The sequence below is a fragment of the Sus scrofa genome, chromosome 1 (genome assembly GCF_054392235.1).
Source record: "Sus scrofa isolate SSC_HxYL_T2T_F1_AM1 chromosome 1, Sscrofa_HxYL_maternal_Yorkshire_Landrace_v2.0, whole genome shotgun sequence".
Taxonomy (NCBI): domain Eukaryota; kingdom Metazoa; phylum Chordata; class Mammalia; order Artiodactyla; family Suidae; genus Sus; species Sus scrofa.
The window spans coordinates 13,412,855-13,429,483 of NC_139383.1; the positions used below are offsets into that span (position 1 = coordinate 13,412,855).

At 38.7% G+C, this 16,629-nt stretch overlaps 1 protein-coding gene across 5 annotated transcripts in view; it reads left to right on the plus strand.

Annotated features, from left to right (window-relative positions):
* RGS17 (regulator of G protein signaling 17) overlaps nt 1-16,629 on the plus strand; it is a 104,441-nt gene that overhangs the window by 53,435 nt on the left and 34,377 nt on the right. For all 5 annotated transcript variants that reach the window (XM_003353179.5, XM_085023487.1, XM_085023498.1 and 2 more), the window contains exon 2: nt 15,087-15,230. In XM_003353179.5, coding sequence (XP_003353227.1) covers nt 15,112-15,230 — 119 coding nt within the window. In that variant the 5' untranslated portion in view covers nt 15,087-15,111. The remainder of the gene's footprint in view (nt 1-15,086; nt 15,231-16,629) is intronic.

Below are 16,629 nucleotides of genomic sequence, written 5' to 3' on the forward strand. Positions count from 1 at the left end.
TGTTTGGAAAGAATAGATGATATACTACCTCGTATGCTGAATTTATCTAACAAGAGGGCAAAGAAACACTGTCGTTCAGTATAGATGGGTTTTGAAGTGCAGGAAAGAATCAGAGGTAACCCACATTGGCTTCGCTATAGAAAAGGGTTTAAAGAGCATACGGGGATATTACATTAAAGGCAAACATAAGTGGGGTAGAGTTTGTATGTTTTAGCCCCTTCTGGGGCCGCTTCCCCATGGCATTAATCTCTTTATTTCCATTTAGCATGTTTATATAAACAGGGCTCCGTGTTCAGTTTCCATAGTAATTATCCCTGCTTGTGTAACTATCTTAAATAATGAGAGGAATAATTACTATTAGGAGACACAGCCTCAGGCCCACCCTTTTGCCAAATGTGGTGATTTTGCTTTTCACTACTCAGTTCTTTCTCTTTTCCCATTTTAAGTCTTTTTTTTTTTTTTCCTCCTTCCTTAGGTTAACTTGCTTATCTTCTTTATGTGAATTGAACTAATGAGCGTGTCTGCTCTCTGAAAAGCAGTTTGATGCATCTCAGAATGACTGTGTCACGTAACTGGAAGTGCTCTCCGTACTTTCCTAAGTAAACCCATTAGGACTCCGTGTCCATCCTGGTGTTTTCAAGACTGGCACAATGACGGTTCATAGGGCCCTGTTAAGGAGTCTCCTGTCACCAGGCAGTGTTTATGACAAAATTGCTCTTGCTGTCATGTGTCTTTGGTCCCATTTCTAAAACATTCACCCCCCTAAGCTGATGCCGCAGTTCTAAACTAAAGCCTACGTCAATTAAAAATTGGATTTTTAAAAGAGCTGCTCCATCCGTATTGGTCTTGTAGACTTTCTAAAATTACCAAGTAGTTGAATAACCTTCCCCTTCATTTTAACTGTGCAAATCAGGCCTCTATTAGAGCATCTATCTACTCCCTTGTGCCAGAAAAGCCTTCTCTTTCTCCGTTGCACTCATTTAACAAGCATTGATTGACCTCACTGGTTCTTAAGCTTCTTCCTGTGGTAAAATTCCTGGAAAATGTGGTGCTTTTCACCACAGATCGTTTTGAGGATATTAGCCTCAAAATACTTAATTTTTACATTTATGTGTGGAATTAAATTATATTCAGTTCCAAAATACGCAAGCATGCGTCATTCCCAGATTTTGATAAGAAAGAAAAGAGATAAATTTTATGAAAGAAATTTCTCCTCATCAAGTTAACCTTTTGCCCCAGAGCGAAATAGAGGGATGGTTCGGTGAGGAGCGGCCTACTTCTCCAGCTCACAAAATATCAGGTCTGAGTGGAAGCTTGAGACACACAGGTATTCATGCATATGTGTCAAGAGTCCTGGCATTCCCGCTGTGGCGCAGTGGGGTTAAGTAGCTGGTACTGCTGCAGCTGTGGTGTAGGTCACGGCTGCAGCTCAAATTAATCCCTAGCCCAGAAACTTCCATGAGCCGAGATGCAACTGAAAAAGAGTGCCAAGGTGGAGGGCCCAGCCTCTGCCCTCAAAGAGCTCATAGTCTTGTAGGAAAAGCTCATAAATAGCAAAGCTAGAAAGCAATGTGAAATTACATGTCAGAGCAGGTCAGGCAGTGCCAGGCACCTCCCAGGGGCTAGGACGGTCTGAGGAGATGGCCTGGAGGAAGTGCCCCACCAGGGGCTGGGGCACCAAGAGAGGTAAGACTTTGAGGGGTGCCAGAGTCCGCTCCTAATATCATCAGACTTGTACACATGTCACACCTCCAAGCAGAAGGCACACGGTACCGTGTGACCCTGAGAGGGAAGCACCTATTTCCTCCCAAGTGGGAAGAAAAGAGACAGAGAGAGGATGACAGGTGCGTGAGCACTGGAAGGGGAGCAACTCAGCAAGCCTTCTGTGATCTTTCCTGCCACCTGGTGCTTCCTGGGACACACGATGTCTTTCTGACTCTGGCAAATGTACCTGCGCTACACACCAAGCACGAGGCCTCAAGTTCAAGACCGGTTGTGGCCTGAACCAGTGCTTCCCAGGCTTTAAAGTGTGTACTCATCACGTGTAACTCCGCAGCATTTTGTATCGTTAAAATGCAAAGATCCAGCACGGCTGAGGTGGGACTTGACATCCTCATTCCTAACAGCCTCCTCAGGGGGACGTGATGGTTCCAGCCCATTGACTTGACTTTGAGTGGCGAAGGCCCACATTTTAGCTCTTCATAGGAGGGTCTTGGAAATTGCCAAGAAAATCTGCTATCCTTGGGGTTATGTTTAAAAACCCGAAGTGGGTTAAGAATCTGGCATTATCACTGCAGCAGCTTGGGTTGTAGTTGTGCCATGGGTTTTTGACCCCTGGCCCAGGAACTTCCTCATGGCATGGGTATGGCTGAAAAATGAAATAGGGCTCTGAATGAAAGGCTTGTCTACTCAGCCCAAAATTGTATAAAACATAACTTAAAAATTAAAAAAAAATAAAAACCTGTCATGCAATTTTGAAGAAAAACTCTCATATATTTTTTTCTTTGAAAAAAGAAGTTTGGTAGTTCCTGTTGTGGCTCAGCAGGTTAAGAATCTCACCAGGATCCATGAGGATGTAGCTTTGATCCTTGGCCTTACTCAGTGGGTTAAGGATCTGGCGTTGCCACACTCTGCAGTGTAGGTCACAGATGTCGCTTGGATCCTGCATTGCAGTGGCTGTGGTGTAGGCCAGCAGCTGCAGCTCTGAATCAGTCCCTAGCCTGGGAACTTCCATATGCTGCAGGTGCAGCCTTAAAAAGAAGAGAAGAAAAAAGACAAGAAAGGAAAAAAAGTGAAGTTTGTCTAGAGATCTTAATAATAATAGGAACAGGAGTTCCCGTCGTGGCGCAGTGGTTAACGAATCCAACTAGGAACCATGAGGTTGCGGGTTCGATCCCTGGCCTTGCTCAGTGGGTTAAGGATCTGGCGTTGCCGTGAGCTGTGGTGTAGGTCGCAGATGTGGCTCAGATCCTGTGTTGCTCTGGCTCTGGCGTAGGCTGGTAGCTACAGCTCCGATTCGACCTCTAGCCTGGGAACCGCCATATGCCACGGGAGCAGCCCAAGAAATGGCAAAAAGACAAAAAAAAAAAAAAAAAAAAAAAAAAAAAATCGGAAAAAAATAATAATAGGAACAATTATTCTGATTGTGATTGCAAATTATTGAGTGATATTCGCTTGGCATGCTGCTGAGGTTAGTAATTATAATAGCAACACCTTTTGTTCTGAGCAAATAAATATCATTCCCCATTTTACAAAAAAGTCAGAGGTTAAGTAACTTACTCGATGCCTCATAGCCAGTACAAGGCAGATTCCAATCTAGATGTCTCTTACTCCAAAGCCACTGGCCTCCAAAAATCATAGTCCAAAGAAGAAAATAGAAAACTGACAGACGTGCAGAATTGCAAGAGTGGAAACTGTGATGTTCTGTGGAATGGAAATGGCTGGATCTTCCGGGGACAAAGATTAGCAGCAGAGGAGTTCCTGCTGTGGCTCAGTGGGTTAAGGAACCGACATTGCTGCGAGCTCTGTGTAGGTCACAGGTGTAGCTCAGATGTGGTGTTGCTGTGGCTGTGGCCTAGGCCCCAGCTGCAACTTCAATTCAACCCCTAGCCTGGGAACTTCCATATGCAGCAGGTGCAGCTGTAAAAAGAAAAAAAAAAAAAAAATAGCAGCTGAGCTACCTGATAAGGTGTATTTTGCACATAGCTCCATCAAACAATACCTTTTTAAAAAAAAATTCAAATAATTTCCAATGTGTCTGGTAGATGGTCAGGATCCAAAAGAAGGAGAAGACGGATACAGATTTGATTCTGTACTTTAATAATAGAAGAAAGCATGAGGAATTATTTTCAGTGTTTTTAATGTATTGATATTGATAGTATTTGTATAAGTATATATGAGCATGAAAAAGAGAATTGCTGACCCAATATAACCTGGCATTTTTAGCAAGTTTCATGTATCACTGAGGAAAAGAAAACTCACAGACACATTCACTGATGGAGCCAGATTCTAACCACTGAAAAAGTAGACCAAATCATATTCTTAGTGATTATTCCCTCTGAGTGCACAGAGAGTTTACTTCTTGAATTTTTCACATTTTAATGTAATCATAAAATGGTGATCTTGAAAAAAAGCATACTAAAAACTCTCCTCCCTCTTCCCTAAAGAGGAAAAACTGGTGTGGGTACCGCCCTTTGTAGATGTACAAGAGACAGGAAGTGACCCTGAAAGCTTATCCCTTACAAAGATATATGCTGCCTTAGCTGATGCAGGGTAGTTATCAGAAATTTTAAATTGAGGAGTGGGTTGTTTTCCTTCGCAGGGAAAAGACATCACAACAAGGAAGAAATATCTGTACATGGAGAGTTGCTTCCTTGTCCATCCCAGTGCTAAAAAGGGCCTCGCAAATTTGGCTTATTTAGCAAATACCTTTTGGGGGCTGAACCCTGAATCGACAACTCTATGTGGAAGCTGTATGCTTTCACTAAACATGACGAGATGGCTGCAATTATAACACAGTGTGACTGTCAGATGAGGAGCTGATTGTGGGTACTGTGAGTCACTTGAGACTTGGTTCATTTACATGTGATTCAGAATGACAGTGTTGGTGGGGAAATGCAAAACCAAACCATCAGTCTTCTTTCTCCTCTGAGTAAGCCCTTGTGTGGACCCCTGAGATAGGAAGAGGCTAGCCAATGGACACAGAAACTGTACAGCTCACCCAAGGAGAAGTGAAGTGGCCTCAGCAGGAAGAAAATGATGGAAATTGTCCACACTGGTAGCCTGAAAACACTGCACCACACCAACTTTTTGGCAATATTAGGAACAACTCCCTCCAGCATTACCTTGAGAGAGCTGTCACTATTACGTACTAATTGCATGTACAAGAATTTTTTTCCAAATATTTTACACGTTCAGTCCACGTAACTGCTATAGTAGTATGATGTACTGATGTGTTCTATTATTATCAATAACTATCGGCAGATAAGGACACTGGGACACTAAGAGATTAAGTAGCCAACCTAAGGGCATCCAGTTGATGACAGTGTCAAGATTTGAGCACAGCCTGACTCCAGAGATTGTTTAATCACCATATTGTTGTTCAGTTTGGTGGGGGGAATGGAGGATATCATCACTTCTAAGTCTGACTTCCAGAAATGTTATTTCACCACGAGTGAGATGATAAGTCACTAATATTGAGTGCAGAGTCAGTTCCTTTTTGATTCAGCCTGATTTTCCAAAATTGATCATCTCACAACAGCAGCATCTTGACTATTAAGAAAGATGTAGGAACATTCTTTTACTTCTAAAGTTAGGATGTGCAAAATAATTATTCTTATATTTATGCATGACTATATCAAAATACCAGGCAAATTTTAAATGGGTTTCTAAGATAAACTACCAACGTTTCTTCTAAGATAAAATATAAATGTTCACATTACAGTGGGCCATTTAGGCTTAAATTCTGTAGATCTTCTGAATATGAATTTACCCCCATCCTCTATGAGAGATGCTTTGGAAAAGGATACAGAGCATTGTTTAAACTTATCAGTGTGTCTTAGAGCTGTAAAAATTTGTATGTAAAATTTCCAAATTGCTTAGGCAACTTCCAAAACATCCCAAATTTCTGCCTTGGGAAGAGATATTTTTAATAATCAGAGATATTTTTCATATTCACTCTTCAATAATCCATATTTACTGAGCATCTACTATTTTTTATTGAAGTATGGTTGATGTGCAATATCATGAGCTTCTACTATTGACATAAAACACTGCTAAATTCCAGCAACACCAATATATATGAACTATTTTTCTCTCCTTCCCCATAAGAGTTTTATAATCCAATTGGAAAACAGTGTATAAACAAAAAAAAAGATGAAGAATAATACCAGGCAGTACTCAAGGATTGACAGTTAGAATCTGTAAGATTAGAAATTGATAAAAATAGAAGTTTCCCATCTCCCTTCCCACCATATTTTGAAGAGAGTTCTCAGCTTGGGCAACCCATTTCAAGAACAGTAATCTCACAACTAAGAACAATTTTCTCAGTCTAACCATCCATGTCAACTTAAAACTCCTGTAAATCAACGTCTTTCACAATTGTCCAGCCTTGGCTTGATACTCAAGAAACTTAATTTAATACTAACCTCACAGGTAAATTAAGGTCTTATCTGAACATCAAACAGACTTTCTGTTATGGAAGCAAGACTCTCTCAATGGCTTCTGTTTATCAATCCATCTTCTAACATTTGGGATCTTACAAGGCAGATCAATATTCTTTTCTACGTGGTACCACATCAAATATTAGATAATTACGATTCTGAGGACCTGATTCTTCTTTAAACATTTTTGTTCTAAGCTTCATACTTCTTATGAGATTTTTTTTGAGTTTTTTTTTAAACTCTACTTCTTCTAGTCTGTTATGAAAATTTCGTCTTTAAATTCTGGTGACCAGAATTGAACATACCCACTTAACCAGCTGAGAAAGGACAAAGACCTATCACCAGTTTGTTTTAGGAAAATCTGCTTTTACTAATGCATTCTAGATTTCCATTAACTATTTTCTTTACATTGTACTATTGATTAATACTGAATTGATTGTCCAGTAAATTACCTAGATAAGCTTCTATGAAGCCACATTTCTCCCATCCTGGTATTAAACAGTTTTTGAGATCCAAGTTCATGTCCTTAAATTTATCCTTTTAAATTTCATCTTGTTTTTACTGGCTCATTACTCAAACTTTAAAATGTTTTTTAAGTTGTGATATAATTGACATATAACAGTGTAAATTAAGGTGATCATTTGCATTTATATATTGCAATATGATTACCTTGGTGGTATTAGCTGACACCTTCATATCATTTCTTTTTTGTGGTGAGAATATTTGAGATCAAGTCTCTTAGCAACTCCAAAATACGCAGTACAGTAGTGTTCACTGTAGTCAAAGTGCTGTGCATTAGCTCTTCAGAATTTATTCATCTTCTAACTTCAAGTCTCTACCCTTTGACCAACATCTCCCCAGTTCCTCTACCCCTCAGTTTCTGGTAATTACTAGTCTCCTCTCTGTTTTTATGAATTCACCTTTTTTTTTTTTTTTGGACTCTACATAATGGTGGAACCATACAGTATTTGTCATTCTCTGTCTGCCTTATTGCATTTAGTATAATGCTCTCAAGGTCCATCCATGTTGTCCCAAATGGCAAGATGTCCTTCTTTCTCATGGCTGAATAATATTCCATCGTGTGTTTGTGTGTGTGTGTGTGTGCACGTGCATCACACCTTCTTTATCCATTCATCCATTGATGGACACTTAGGTCGTTTTCATATCCCGGCTTCTTGAGAATAATGCTCAGTAAACATGGAAGTGCAAATATCTTGATATCCTGTTTTCATTTCCTTTGGACATATACTCAAGAAGTGGGATTGCTGGTTCATATGGTAGTTATATTTTTAATTTTTGAAGGAACCTCCATAGGGTTTTCCATAGTGGCTGAACCAATGTACATTCCTTCCAATACTGCATGAGTTCCTCTTTCTCTGCATTTTGGACAACACTTGTCATCTATCATCTTTTTGATAGTAATCTTTTTAACAGGTGTGAGGTGATAATCCTATTATGGTTTAGATTTGCAATTCCCTGATGACTAGTGATGTTGAGCATCTTTCCCTGTGTTTTTTGGCCATTTGTATGTGTCTTTTTTTGGGGGGGGGGGAAATGTCTATTCAGTTCCTCTGCACATTTTAAAATCAGATTTTCTTTTTGTTTTGGGGTGGTAAGCGTTCTTTGCATATTTTGGAAATTAATCTCTTATCAGATGATTTGCAAATATTTCCCCCATTCTGTAGATTGACTTTTCATTTTGTTGATTTTTTTCTTCTGATAAGCACAAACCTTTTAGTTTGATGTAGTTCTGCATGTTGATCTTTGCTTTTATTACATAAAATTGGTTTTGATCATTTTACCTGATCCTGAAAAAAGGGAAGAAGCAACATGGGATAAAATTGTGTACAACTGGAAGTGAGACCAAAAATTTCTCCTCATTTCTTGGAAGATACAGTTGATTCACAGCAGAGAAAAAGCACTCTCTGGTCACTATCTCAGATCTACAGGTTTTCCTGGTTCATAAATTTGCTTAAACCTTGGGGGGAGATGATGATGCTGGAGCCATTACTCTTATTCCATAACAGCATCCTCAGCACCTCACTGTGAGAACCAATGAAGTGTTTTCAAAGGTGGCTAGTGTGAGAGGAGCAGCTCCCAGCCCCTGCTCTGGCCCTGAATCTTGGGTCCTCCTGTGACTGCACAGCTCAGAAAGGCTGAAGTCTCAATTTTGTGCACCGGGATATACTTCTTTGCAAAGGAGAAGCCAATTCCCCCTGCTTCTTTCTCCTCTACCCTGTGAAATTAAATGATGTCTTGACAGCCTTATCTCCCTGGGGAGTTCAAGAGGAGGAAAAAAGAACTGGCCTCCTCCTATTCCAAAATGTCTGACAGTTTCAGTCCTCGAGTTTGCATCGTTGTGCAATTTTTTTTTCTTTTTTCATGTATGATCTTAGGAAGCTTTGTTTTGCTCAGAACTTGAATTGGTGAGCTCCAGAAAAAGAAAAATATAACAGTTCATATAACAGTTGTGTACGTTTTCCTTCTGTATTTACAGCTAAACCCCAGTGAATTATCTCTAGCATCACTGTTTACTGTGGCACACAGGAAGTAGATGCAACTAAGGGTCCCAGGCTGTGGTTATCCAATACAATACCTGAAAGCTTGCCAGTCCTTTCCGGGGTTATTCATCCACGATAGATTTAGGAGGGTGTTTTCTAAGCCCTGTCACCAAGGAACCCTCATAGTTTTTCTTCCTCCAGCCCTATGTGTCTAATTCTTTGGGCAATGCAGCTATGTAACAAAATAAAATAGAAGTCTGTTTTTCAGGCTGTGTTTCTGTTCATACATAGTAATATGTCAGGCAGCCCTGGAGAAACTTAGACTCTACATACAGTTGACATGCTGACCGACTGGCATTCAAGGACACATAGATCAGTCAGAAAAATAAAAGTAACTGCTCCACATGGTATGGGAACCTACACACAAGAAATCAGTGAGTAGTAATTTTTTTTTTCCAGAAGGAAGATGTTTATAGCAAAACACACAATTACTTCAGAAAATCACAAAGAAGGCATTGGACTGGAATTTTTGTTTCTAGCTAGCCGAAAGACTTAGAAAACAGTAAAAGGTCTTGCAAGTCTAACAAATAATATTTGGATCCTTTACAGTGATTTTAAACCACAGCATGTCTAGAAATGGCCTGAATAAATGGGCACCCAAGATGGCACTTGCCTCTGAATTTTTAAAAACTTCAACGTAGAGAAAAAGTATTCAGTCTGCAAGAACGTTATTGTTCTTAAAATATAGATTGTTTCTAATTTAAGGTATTAAAAATACTGTCATTAATGTCTTCCTATGTACATGGGAAAGTTCTTCCAAAGTGTAAACATGAAAGTGGAGTTTGTCTTAGGTTGTGTTTATTGTTAACTACATTGTTACATGGTCAATATTATTCTTCAAAACGATTGTGTGAAAGCTTTTTATTACCTAAGTTCTCTCCTAAAATTGGTATTATGCGACTTTTTAACTGTAGGAAATTTGGATATGAAACAATTGTTTTATTTGCATTTTCATGGTTTCTGGGTTTGACCATCTATTCATCTAATTTGGGATTTTATATTTTTTTCTTCTGTAAATTGCCTGCACATTTTTTCATCCATTTTTCTATTAGGTTATCTGTATTTTTTAGTTGTGATGTGTTACTGACATGCTCTAGATATTAGTCTTTTTTAAAAACATTTTAAAATTGAAGTATAGTTGATTTACAATGTTAGTTTCTGGTGTACAGCAGAGTGATTCAGCTACTCTTTTTTATTATAGCTTATTACAAGGTATTGGGCATTGTTACCTGTGCTCTACTGTAGGACCTTGTCGTTTATCTGTTTTATACACAGTAGTTTTTATCTGCTAATCCCAAACTCCTAGTTTGTCCCTCCCGTCTGCTTTTCCCTTTGGCAACCATAACTTTGTTTTCTATGTCTCTGAGTCTGTTTCCATTTTGGAAATAAGTCCATTTGTATCATATTTTAGATTCTAAATATAAGCGGTATTTGTGTTTGTCACTTAATATGATACTCTCTAAGTCCATCCATAAAGTGGCAAGTGGCATTATTTCATTCTTTCTATGTCTGAGTAATATTTCATTATATATAGATACCACATCTTCTTTACCCAGACATCTGTTGATGGACATTTAGGTTGCTTCTGTGTCTTGGCTGTTGTAAATAGTGCTACTACGAACATTGGGGTGCATGTATCTTTGCAAATTAGAGTTTTCCTGAATGTATACCCAGGAGTGGGATTGCAGGATCACGTGGTAACTATAATTTTAGCTTTTTAAGGAACCGCCATACTGTTTTCCATAGTGGCTGCACCAATTCACATTCCCACCAACAGCGTAGGAGGGTTCCCTTTTCTCCACACTCTTTCCAGCATATATTGCTTGTGGACGATGACCATTCTGACCGATGTGAAGTGATAGTTCATTGTAGTTTTGATTTGATTTGCATTTCTCTAATAATTACCAATGTTGAGCATCTTTTCATGTCTTTTGAATGTCTTCTTTGGAGAAATGTCTATCTAGGTCTTCTGCCAATTTTTTGATTGGGTTTTTTTTGTTTTTTTATTGTATGCATTGTTTGTACGTTTTGGAAAGTAAGCCCCTGTTGGTTGCATCATTTGCAAATATTTCGTCCTCATTCATCAGTTGTCTTTTTGTTTTGCTTATGGTCTTTAGCTCTGCAAAAGCTTGTAGTTTGATTAGGTCTCATTGTTTATTTTTGCTTTTATTTATATTACCTTGGGCGACTGACCTAAGAAAATATTTTGCTACAATTAATGTCAGAAAATGTTTTTTCTGTGTTCTTTTCTAGGATTTTTATGCTATCCAGTCTGTTATTAAGTCTTTAAGCCATTTGGAGTTTATTTTTATGTATGGTATAAGGGAGTGCTCTAACTTCATTGAACACTGCCTACAGCTGTCCAGCTTTTGCAATACAACTTGCCGGAGATGCTGTCTTTTCTCTTTTTTACATTCTTGCCTCCTTCGTGGATGATTAATTGACTGTACATGTATGGGTTTATTTCTGGGCTGACTATTCTGTTCCATTGACCATATGTGTGTTTTGTGCCAGTACCACATTGTTTTGATTACTGTAGCTTTGTAGTATTGTCTGACGTCTAGGAAGTTTATACTTCCAGCTTTGTTCTTTTCCCTCAGGACTGCTTTGGCAATTCTGGGTCTTTTGTGATTCCAAATAAATTTTAGGATTATTTGTTCTAGTTCTGTGAAAAAAATGTCATGGCTAATTTGGTAGGGATCACATTAAATCAGCATGTTGTTTTGGGTAGTATGTGCATTTTAACAATATTAATTCTTCCAATCCAAGAGCATGGGATATTTTTCCATTTCTTTAAATCATCTTCAGTCTCCTTTATCAATGTTTTATAGTTCTCAGTGTATAAGTCTTTCACCTCCTTGGTCAGGTTTATTCCTAAGTATTTTATTTTTTTATGATTTTTAAAGGGGTTGCTGTTTTTAAAATTTTCTCTTAGTTTTTGTTTGTTTTGTTTTCCTTCTTTTCTTATGGCCACACCTGCAGAATATGGAATTTCCCAGCCAGAGATTGAATCTAAGCCACAGTTGCGATCTATGCTGCAGCTGTGGCAACCTTGGATCCTTTAATCTACTGCACTGGGTCAGGGATCAAACCCTTGCCTCTGGAGTGACCTGACCTGCTGCTGTTGGATTCTTAGCCCAGTGTACCACAGTGGGAACTCCCTGCTTTCACTTCCAGATATTTCATTGTTAGTATAAAGAAATTCAATCAATTTCTATATTTTAATCTTTTGTCCTTCTACCTTGCTGAATTTGCTTATTAGTTCTTAGTAGTAGTTTCCATGTGGAGTCTTTGGGTTTTTCTATAGGTAGTATCATGCTACCTGCATATAATGTCAGTTCTATCTCTTCCCTTCCAATTTGGATAACTTTTATTTCTTTTTCTTGTTTGATTGCTGTGGCTAGTCTGTCATCAGTGCTAGTTACTCCTCTGTGGGTAATTCAGCTTGTATCTTCATCTTGGAGTTCTGTGGCTCTATTTTAACATATGTAAGTGCATTTACTTTTATTTTTATTTTATTAATCCTGCTTAGAATGTGGTATGACCTTTCAGTGTTAGGCTTTGTTTTGTTTCTTCTTCCAGTTCTGAAAATTTTCAGACAACTTCCTTGAAATACTTCACTGACAATCTGTTAATCCTCTCCTGATGATGAAAATCTTGTTGGACACATAATGGAGTCTTTCATTATTACTGCTATACTTGTCTCAATGCTTTTTTTATGTTTCATCATTTTATCTTTTTTTGCTGAATTATAGGTATAGTCCTTGACATTTATTCTCTTGGGTGTTGCTTTGGGAAGAAATTATTCCATCTGAATCTTTTGTTTTGTTTTTTATTTTCCATTTTTTATTCTGTCTCTTCTTGTTTCATTTCTGCCTATATTTGTTTTTATAATTTCTTGTTCTCTTACAGGAACATTTTTTTCTCATATCACATCATTTATATTAAATATGTATATTAAAGTAATTTTAGATGAGTCTGTTATTTGCATTTGATCAGGAGTGTATTCATCTTGTGACTGTTGAGATGGCTTTCTGGTTTTTAGTGTTAATTGGATTTTTTTGCTTTCAGACAACACACTGGGTAAGAGGTGTATTTCTCACTCTCATTCTTTGTTATGCAATGCTTCTCACTTGTCTCCACTAGTCCCTCAAGACCTCAGTCACAAAGTAGCTTTTGCATTGGCATCTCAGGATTTCCTCCTATCTAGCAATAATTTGGGAGACATCCTTGACCCAGGCATGGAAGCTGTGGGCTTCCTGGCTTAGGTCAGGTCTTTTGATTCTCTATGCATCCTCTGTCTCGCTGCTAGGTACCATTAAGGATGCAGATAGTTTTTTAAGCAACTTTTTGAGTGGCAGAACCACAGACCCTGATTTCATTCAGGTAACCTAAACTCTGATCTTCTACTACCAGATGGGAGCATTCTTTATCCTGCTGGAGTATGGAAACTTTGCACCTGTTTTCCATACCAAATTACAAAATAACTGACTTTAACCCTTGTTTACCCACACTGTGGTTTTCTGGTCTGTTTCTGGGCTAAAGAGATGTTTATTTTTTCAAGAATACAGTATTTTTTCAAAGTATCTATCATTGTATTCAGAACTAAAAGTGTATTTTTTTGTCTTTTTAAGGCCACACCTGCAGCATGTGGAGGTTCCCAGACTAGGGGTCCAGTCGGGGTCCAACAACCACAATGCGGGATCTGAGCCTCGTCTGCAGCCTACTCCACAGCTCATGGCAACACTGGATCCTTAACCCACTGAGTGAGGCCAGGGATTGAACCTGTGTCCTCATGGATGCTAGTCGGGTTCATTAATCACTGAGCCAAGACAGGAACTCCTAAAAATGTATTTTTTAAAGCATAAGCTCACAATGCCAAAAAAGCCCAAAGTGCTTCATGTTTTTAACAAGTATTGCTCTCAGTCACACATATAACAATATATATGTTTGATTTACATATATTGCATGCTTGTGAACAGTTTATTCTGTAGAATTCATTCCTTTTTCTAAAAGTTCATGCTAAATTTAATATTATTTTACTAAAACAAAACTTTATTTTTTATCCTCAACCAACTCCTAGATCAGGGTTGGTCTTAGAAATATGTGGCAATTCACTTGGCTTGATTTGTAAGGTCACAGGTAGGCCATTCTGTACCCCAGTATTTTTCTTAATCTGCCATGATATATAAATTCCACCAACATGGTTCTCCTGGGTTTGGTGATTTTTTTTTTTCCATCTTTCCACAAGTATCTACTAAATGAAACTAAATTTTGGGTAGAGGAGGAAAGGCAGGTGAGGCCTTTCCAACAGGGACACCTCACACGGACTAAGGCATTTTGCCAATATTATCAAGATAAGGGCCCTGGATGGTGAGGCAGAAATGCAAAAAAGGAAACGGTATGATTTCAAAGGAGTTGAGAAAGCACCAAAACCAAACTGTTCTTCCTCTCCATGTTGTTAGAAACCTTGCATTGATGATTTGTAAGGTTCAGTTAACCTCACCATGTCCATTGATGATTTGTAAGGTTCAGTTAACCTCTCTCATGTCCATTGATGATTTGTAAGGTTCAGTTAACCTCACCATGTCCATTGATGATTTGTAAGGTTCAGTTAACCTTACCATGTCCACTGATGATTTGTAAAGTTCAGTTAACCTCACCATGTCCACTGATGATTTGTAAGGTTTAGTTAACCTCACCATGTCCATTGATGATTTGTAAGGTTTAGTTAACCTCACCATGTCCATTGATGATTTGTAAGGTTTAGTTAACCTCACCATGTCCGTTGATGATTTGTAAAGTTCAGTTAACCTTACCATGTCCATTGATGATTTGTAAGGTTCAGTTAACCTTACCATGTCCATTGATGATTTGTAAAGTTCAGTTAACCTCACCATGTCCATTGATGATTTGTAAGGTTTAGTTAACCTCACCATGTCCATTGATGATTTGTAAAGTTCAGTTAACCTTACCATCCGCATCAGGGCACAAGCACACTCACAGGCACATCGCCATTCAAAGGTGTTCATAAACAAAAGCAGGTGTAATCGTCCTTGAGTAAAGAAGGAAGTTAAAAATACATTTTCAGACCTTATCATGTTTACCTTACCAACTGATTTTGATTATGTGGCACAGTCTAATCCTATACAACAGATAATGGTCGAGGTTTGTCCCCCACGTGTTTAGAATATTCTCAGAAATGGTGGAACATTTTCAACTTGACTCCTGAAGCTCGTTTGGTTTTTACCTTTTCTCAGGCGATCTTCTCCCTGATGTTGTAGTTAAATTCTGCTTCCTTCACCTTAGGCGACTTACCCTTATCATGGTTTTTTCAGGCCTTGTGTTTTCTCTCTCCTTTCAGCCATTTGGGCACTGCAGTAGCTGACATGCGAAAAAGGCAGCAGTCACAGAATGAAGAAACACCTGCTGTGTCTCAAGCACCTGGAAACCAGCGGCCCAACAACACATGTTGCTTTTGTTGGTGCTGTTGTTGCAGCTGCTCCTGGTACGTCCTCTTATCTGTGTGTTACTACAACTGAGCTGGATTGTAACTGGGGTGAACATGCAAGTCAGCCCCTGGGATCATAAAAACTTCTTAATCTGTCTTTTTACTTCTTTTACAAGTAGGAATTATTGGAGACAGTCTTTGGTTTAATGCAAATATTTCCATAAGCAAAATAATAATATTTCCTCATAATCTAAACTTAAATTGGCAGTAAGGTAAATAATGAAAAATGATTTTATATCGTGTTTTTCTCCATCCATGCTTCTTAAAGGGATACGTAAAGATAAGATCAGGGTTATGTATTTATTGAACAGTAATCAACATTCTCCCATGTTGCAGAAGGTACAGGAACACTAGAGTAACATCTAGGAGTACTCTGTGTGGTATTCAGTGTAGTGTTTTATCTCTATGCTATTTCATAGGGTGTTAATCACTCCATCACCAGGTTGGGTAGCAGCCTCAGCCACAGGCTCCTGAAAAAAAAGGCAGAGAAAAGTGCCACAGACTCATGTCCACAGATCTAAAAGGTCAGGGATGAGCATGGGTGTGAAGGCCAAGTCAGTTCACTAAAAACTCTGAGCTTAGAGCCGAAGAACCTGCTTTCCATTATGGGTCTATCACTGACAAGCTCTGGGACACCCTTCAAAGTTGTAGTCTCTGTTTTTTGGTTTTTTTCACGGGCAAAGTGATAACGAGGTAGACAAGTTGATTCTCAAGCTCCTGTGTAGGACTCGATGTCCATGATTCAGGAAAACCTGCTCCAGTTCTAGATTCCCTAAGTGTCTTCAAATAAGAATATCCGTGAGACCCAGAGCCCTGAGATTTACAAAGATGAGATCCCTCAGGGGTGCTAGACTTAACGGCGCTGTCCATGGAACCACACAGTGCAGGGTCCTTTAAGATCCGAGGTGGATCTTCTGAGTCGGCAATGGTTTTTTGGCTCTTGCTGACCTGTTTCAAAACCCTAAAGAAAGGCCCAGATGCTTGAGTCATCTTCCTATGCATGATCTCAGCAGTTTCCCAATATCCTGGGGGGTCATAGTTACGATATGGTGGCATAAGGTTCTATCCCAGTGGCCAAAACAGATGATGAAACAGGCTCTAGTGGCAGCCTTAATGCCGAACAAGTTTTGAGCTCTCTAGAAAACTTCATTTCCTGAAAAAAACATCTGATAATTGGAGCAATTGAGAAGTTTTATAGTAGTTTTTAAAATATCAAAATTGCTTCCCAGATGGCAATCCTTTGTTGGGGAAAGTCATAGGTGATTCCTTTTTCCTTAATTCTTATGCCTTAAATAATTACGGAGGAAATTAAGTTCTAAAGGAGAGAAATATTTCAATACAACTGTAAAATTTATTTTCTGTCTCATTTCTGCAGGGATCACCTCGTTCTTTTTTT